The sequence below is a fragment of the Frankliniella occidentalis genome, unplaced genomic scaffold, assembly GCF_000697945.3.
Source record: "Frankliniella occidentalis isolate FOCC.00 unplaced genomic scaffold, Focc_3.1 Scaffold10, whole genome shotgun sequence".
NCBI lineage: Eukaryota > Metazoa > Arthropoda > Insecta > Thysanoptera > Thripidae > Frankliniella > Frankliniella occidentalis.
The window spans coordinates 2,926,599-2,933,569 of record NW_026267140.1 but is presented as its reverse complement, the minus strand read 5'-3'; the positions used below and the strand labels follow the sequence as shown (position 1 = coordinate 2,933,569).

The 6,971-nt window shown below is 43.1% G+C and overlaps 2 protein-coding genes across 2 annotated transcripts in view; one reads left to right on the top strand and one right to left on the bottom strand.

Moving 5' to 3' along the window:
* LOC113212575 (nodal modulator 1) overlaps positions 1–2,013 on the bottom strand; it is a gene marked incomplete in the record, with an annotated part of 27,322 nt that extends 25,309 nt beyond the window's left edge. The window contains 7 exon segments of the mRNA XM_052277538.1: positions 14–182; positions 257–517; positions 608–776; positions 850–1,007; positions 1,078–1,206; positions 1,317–1,416; positions 1,769–2,013. Of these exon segments, the coding sequence (XP_052133498.1) occupies positions 14–182; positions 257–517; positions 608–776; positions 850–1,007; positions 1,078–1,206; positions 1,317–1,416; positions 1,769–1,926 (1,144 nt within the window).
* A 283-nt stretch (positions 2,014–2,296) lies between these two features.
* LOC113212591 (UDP-N-acetylhexosamine pyrophosphorylase) lies at positions 2,297–5,761 on the top strand. Its single transcript, XM_026431360.2, has one exon. It carries the CDS (start codon positions 2,472–2,474, stop codon positions 4,014–4,016), a length of 1,545 nt encoding a protein of 514 aa, XP_026287145.1. The 5' UTR covers positions 2,297–2,471; the 3' UTR covers positions 4,017–5,761.
* The last annotated feature ends 1,210 nt before the right edge of the window (positions 5,762–6,971 follow it).

Genomic DNA, 6,971 nt, shown 5'->3' with positions numbered 1-6,971 from the left:
GTCTGAGACACACCAGAAGCAGCTTCAACTGAATAAGTTCCACTTTGCATGCTATTCAAACTAAAGAAGCCATTCTTATCTGTCTCTGTTTTGATCTGGTTGTTGACCAGAACATAGGCATGAGGTACACCCAGCCCATTAGGAGTGTAGAGCACACGACCACTCACAGTAAAGCCTTTAATCTGTGAAAAATTACGTTATTTGTTAAGAGACAGTATAGGCAGAAATTATTTGAGAAATCTTGATGAATTCATACTTGAAATTCTACAGGAAGAACAACACTCCCATGTGAGACAACAAAATCTTGGGACTTAGGGTACAAGTCAAATTTCAAGTTCTGTGGTCCTTGGTAGAATGGTTCCACCCGGTACGACCCAGGAGGCAGGCTGGTAAAGCCAAACAATCCATTGGCATCTGACTGTGTGTGGCAAAGAAGCCGTATCCCCTTCTCAGAAGGAGATTTGTATCCCTGTAGGGTTTGTTTGTTGCAGCCTGGAATAACTGGAGTAGAAGATCCCTGAAACATTGGATATTATTCAAACAAAACATCAAGAGTGTTGATATGTGTAAATGACCAGAGCTGCATAGATATACATGATGAACAAACCTCCACAACAGCACGCTGGAACAAAATTAGATTTACTCCTTGCACAGCCTCTCCGTCACTCAGAACTTTTCCTGATACATCATATCCAGATACAACCAGACTTCCCGGTTTCACAATCCCATTACCTCCAGCAACAGAGACAGTAGTTTCAGCGTTGCTGACGTGCCACCTGTAAAACACCACAAAGATGTGTAGTGGTGTATCAGGAAGTAAACTCTAAATTATTTCAGAGCAGGACTTACTTGGGATGTGATATCTTCAAATTATAAATCCCAGTTGTAACTGAAGGGAATTCAAAATCCCCATTTGATATTGTTACTGTTTGAGCAATCTCCTTCTTATCTTTTAAAAGATGAACGGTTATACCCTCAGGGCCAGCTGTACTACCAGCACTTAAAACCTAAAACAAGCAAAGATTGTATCCAAATTTTCACACTAACTCAAGCAAAATCTGTTGAGTGACAATTTACCTTCCCAAACACTGTAAACCCTTTGAACTCAAAGTTTATATCCTTGTTCTGGCTGCATGGATCTGTCCGTCCATCAAAAGTTAAGGGCACTTCCTTTGGGTGAAATGTCCATCCCTTTGGTGGCTCTATCTGTGAAAAGAAACAGAGCAGCATGACAAACAGCTCAGATACATGTGCGAAGGTGCATTGTTATTTGAATTGTTTGAACAATCATTTAAAGCTGTTCCCAGTAATCTTACCCTCAGAATATAACTGCCTTTGTCATACACAGGTAAAAAATAATATCCATTTTTAGGAGCACATTCTGTTTGGTCCTTTAGGCTACCCTGCTTAGTGTACCTGTAAGTCAAAAGAAATGAGATCTATAAATTTCCATTTTTTTACAAAAAGGACATCTCTACAGATATGAGGCAACAAGGGGCCTTACAAAAGAGGGTTTCAAAAAAATACAAATAATTTAAATAGTTCATCTTTAAAGGAGAATGTACACATATTTTTTTAATTGATTGAGGAAGGTGTCGTCTGCTGGACACAGAGCACCATCATCAGCACAGCTTCTGCTATGGACATTGTATTGTAAATCAACTGACGGTAAACGCATATAATGATGTTAGACGAGTCGTTACAATTTCCTAAGGGTTAACAAATATAGAAAATCCGGCACGAGAATCGGTAAAATTAAGGTACTTACAGCTTAACTTGTACTTGGGCCTTGGATATGTCTATATCACTCTTGACAAAACCACCACATCCTATGATATCTTGACCATGCGAACCATCAAAAAGAATACTTAAAAACAAAAAACATAAATTGAAAAGCAATATTTGAAATCTACAGCAGAGTTTCATGTTTTCCCTGTTATTTTCGGCTTCTCAGCTGATACATTTAACTAGGTTAGATGTTTAGACGAATGTGTGACTAGTGTGTGTGACGTATGAGCACTTGTGCCAACTATATAGAAAAAAAAATTCTCAGTCCTTTCGTTTGACTATGATCTGAGGTGTAATCTAGTATTTTAAAATGTCTCTTTTTTGTCTACCTTTTCATTCATTGTGATTTCAAAAACTTATAAACGAAAACAAATTTTAAAGAAGGAAAAATAATTACGAGTTCAAAACACGGCCTTTCTGTAAAGGCCAAAACTACCCGGTGCTCGTCACGTCAGCTGCGCTCGTGTTTTGTTTTCTCGCCTGCTGTTGTCGTTGTTTTTTGTTGTTATTGCTGCTGCTATGTCTGCTTCTGTCAAACGCGTGTTTAAACGTCAACAGTTCGCTGCGCGCGGCACTCCGTTCGCGGGTCCGCTCCGGGCCGCACCGTATGCCTCGCGCGAGCTGCTCGCTGCCGTCCTGGCCGTAGCCGCGAGCTTCACGACGTGCAACCCCGCGCCGCCGACATGGAGCACCAGTACGAAAACCTCAGGAACTCCCTAACCAAGCACGGGCAGGAGCATCTGCTGCGCTTTTGGCCCCAGCTGGACGACACCCGCCGGGAGGAGCTGTTGCGCGACATCCAGAGCGTGGACGTGGAGGAGGTATGCGCGTACTTCGCGCGGACGGTGCGGACGCTCGAGGAACAGCAGCAGAAGTTGGACGACAGGATGCAGCCCATTCCGCCGGAGCTGTCCGGGTCTCTGCAGCGCAGCTCCCCGCAGGAGCTTGAGACGTACCGGGCCGAGGGGTTGGGGCTCATTGCCTCGGGGAAGGTCGGGGTGCTGCTGATGGCAGGCGGACAGGGCACGCGCCTCGGGGTGGACTTCCCCAAGGGTATGTACGACATTGGGCTGCCCTCACACAAGCCACTCTTCCAGATTCAGGCTGAGCGCATCAGGAGGGTGGAGCAGCTGGCCCAGGAAGCTACAGGGAAGAAGGGGTGTGTAACCTGGTACATCATGACAAGTGGACAGACAATGGAGCCCACTCTTGCTTTCATGCGCAAGCACAAGTACTTTGGGCTGAACAGCGCCAATGTCAAGCTGTTTGAACAGGGAATGCTGCCATGCTTTTCTATGGATGGCAACATCATTCTGGATTCTCCAAGCCGTTTGTCAAAGGCTCCTGATGGTAATGGTGGTATATACCGTGCTCTGAGGGACTGTGGCATGTTGGATGACATTGAGCAGCGTGGTATCTGCTGTTTACATGCACACAGTGTGGACAATATTCTTGTTCAAGTAGCTGATCCTATTTTCATAGGATATTGCAGCCTCAAAGGCGCACAATGTGGTGTTAAGGTTGTTCCCAAGGCCTATCCAACAGAAGCTGTTGGGGTTGTCTGTAGTGTCGATGGAAAATACCAAGTTGTGGAGTACAATGAAATCACTCAAGCCACTGCAGAACGCCGTAATGAAGATGGAGAGCTTACTTTCAGTGCAGGTAGCATTTGTAACCACTACTTTTCCTCGCAATTTCTGAGAGGTTTTTTGAATGACCATGAGAAGTCTCTTCCTCTTCATATAGCAAAGAAAAAGATTCCTTATGTGGACGAGAATGGAGTTCAGGTTAAGCCAGATAAACCAAATGGCATAAAAATGGAAAAATTTGTTTTTGATGTTTTTCCGTTTACTGATAGTCTTGTTGTCTGGGAAGTGTTGCGCAATGAAGAATTCAGTCCCGTTAAAAATGCTGATTCTGCTGAAAAGGATTGCCCACGCACAGCTAGGCAAGATATTATCAATCTCCACATTAGCTATGTGGAAAAAGCGGGTGGTAAAATCTTACCCGGGCCTGATGGGTCTACTGTTTGTGAGATCTCACCTCTTCTGTCCTATGGTGGTGAGGGGCTTGAAGACTTGGTTAAAGGGAAGACTTTCACTTCACCTCATGTTCTTCTGGCGCCTGGTGAGGAACTGGTTGTAAATGGAAAAGCCAATGGGGTGGCGTGTGGAACTGTGAATAGAGTCAATGGTGTGTCCAATGGGATATCAAATGGTGTTCACTAAAATATACATAATGTGTGGGACTTTTCCAAATTTTTATTACCCTGGGTTGTAATATATTGGAAGCGCTACTGCCAATTTTCTTTCAATTTGACTGACATGAGTGTCACATTATTGTTCTGACTAACAGTGACAGTGAGCTGTGGCCAGTGCCTCAGATTTCAAGTAGACCAATGATTCTACTACATGTGACCATTATTATATTAAAGCCTTTCAAATGGGCAAATTTTAAATCAGGGTTCAACAAAATAAAGAATAAAGTATCTGTCTATAAATTTTAGCCTATGTTTGGTAAGGCTTGTCTGTGATTCCTATTTTTCTATCTATAATAGCTCATTTGCCCTTTGAAGGAATGTTTTGGTAGTGTCCATGAGATGGGGAACTTGGCCTGCAAAGTGTTCCTAAAATCCATCCATCAGTTGTCCAGTAGATGTGCTCGTGACTTATGGGAATAACGACTGGGTTACTGAATTATAATGAGTGTTTTAAATCAATAGTAAGTGGTGATATTATTTGAAATCAATTGTGATAGGTCAGGCTGGCTTCTAGGCTGGCTGTGCCGGCCAATAACAGCCAATTTTTATTTTTTGGTTTTGCTTCAAACATTTTTTTAAATTTTGTGTCTATCCCTCCTTCCCAATGGTTAAGAAAATAACAAGTAGAAATTTCACATCACTTGGAGCTTATAAGTTTTGTATTTGACTGGAGACAGTTTGATTTTGTTGATGGTTTTTCTTTCTTCTTAAAAAGAATGTATGCATCTCCTTGAATTTGTATCTACCTTTTCTCTGGCTGGCCAGGATTTGTAGATTCATAATTTAGTTTTACACTGGAAATCAATTAAGTATTTGAATTTGCCGTTAAGTGAAACACCATGATTTGCATGTTTCAGGTTGTGTCTATGAATTTATATCTGTCAGTGTTGGTTTTGACATTTAGAATATTGTGATATCTTTGTAGTTTGTTTTATTGCCAAGCACTGTCATTAATTTAAATGAAAGTATCACAAATTCTTCCTGAAAGCTTCCATATTTTCTGTGAAAACTGAAAGTCTTTATTGGAGAAAAGATTTAAAAATATTACAATATTCTAAATTTAGTCTATTCTAAGTTAAAATATTCTGTTAATTTGTGGTGCAGTACTCAGTAGAAATTTTGAGTGTTTAGTATAATATTTACTTGGGGAATATTTTAGGCATTTATTACAAGTGTAACATTTTCATTACTAAAGAGTTATGTATCTCAATCAACTCAAAATTGTTCCATGTGTACGGAACATACCCTTTCTTCTGAATGCCACACCTCAGCGCAGCTTCTCATGTGCTAGGCATTTACCAGGAACATGTCACTTGACACATAGTTACTTTTGTTATAAATGTCTTTTATACTTGTCAAACCCATGTATTGACTGCCTTAATGAAAATGAAATCATTGTTATTGCCGTCTAAGCAAGTACTTCAATTTTATAGAATCAAACATAATAATTTGTAGTTACCATGTGTGTGTGTGTGTGTGTGTGTGTGTATGGATATGTGTGTATGTATGTATACATATGTGTGTGAGACGTACCTAGGGTTGAGGCGGAAACCAACTTATTGATACTTAAAGACAATTTGAAATTGAATGTTCTCATTTATGACTGTTACAAAGTATTCACGATTTTTTTTGTTATTTTTGTTTTAGAACATCCGTACTATGTGCATATAGCCCATTGTTTTTACAGACAAAAATATATTATATTTTAATTACTCTGCAAACCGTTTTCGTTCCACCTTTTCCCCTCTCATCGGTAGGAAGGAGCCCCTGCGGGTCTGCAGGTAGGCCACCCCGCCGTACTGGTGTACCGCGCGGGCATGCCTACTCGGCGTACGACAGGCGTCCTGGCCTTCAGACGAGCCAACTCTCTGCTCAAATGTATTAGTGGCAGAAAAGGGGGCCCTAACGGACGTGCCTTTCTAGCGGCAGAATGTCATGCAAGGTACGGGCACAGCCAAGCCTCCGGGGGCTGGCAGGCTGGAGATGTTGGGATCGCCAACTCCAGCCACCAAGATTTTTATCACACTCTTCTAGAGAGTGGGGCGGCAGCCACAACTGCTCGCGGCCTTTCACTCTGCCTCGCTGCATCTCTCACACACAGCAAAACAACAACAAATACTCCAATTTAAGAAAAGTTTACAATTGTCAATCGTTGACGCAATTTAAAGCTGACCATATTTTTAACTTTAGATTGTAGGGTGGGTGATAAATTACAGTTTTGAAGTAAATTGTAAGTACGACGGTGAGTTTTACAATAATGACTAGGATCTCCATTTCTAAAGGGTATTCAACGTGGCCATTGAAAGGCTTATCAACGACGTCAGGCACTACCCTGCGTCGTCTGTCGCCTGCGTCATCCAAACTTTCAGTTACTTTGAACCGGTTGTTTGAGCGCACGGAGTCGCGTTTTGAGGAAAGTGGAAATCAAGTACGGAAGATAATTCTAAACCGTCAGCGCACCAAGTAAGGCATGAGAACAACCCTGCAAACGATTGCTGAAATGTCCGCGTGGGGAGCGCGCGCAGCGCACAGCCCGTTAATGTCTTTTTGTCTGACTCCGACTTGTCGCTCGCCGGACTGGTTTAGCGGCAGAGGGTCTGCAGCCAGGCTCCAGCGGCTCCGGGGTGTGGCGCGTCCGCGCAAGGCCAAGCTCGGCAAGGCCGCCCTCCTTCACCCATCGCCTTGGATTTTTTTTTCCTTTCCCCGATGGTTTGTGTGCGTGTGGTAGCGTGGCAACCCCCTCCTCCCCTCTCTCCCCTGTACCACTACCGCCACCTCAACTATCACCCACCAAACACCCGACCAACACCATAGCTCCAGCAGCCCAGCAGCTAAAGCCGCGGGAGCTGGAGACCGCAGCGGCTGACATTTGACTAGAGAAAGTTGGGTATCCTGAGGCGTTCGGCGCGTGGGGGGCCGCGGG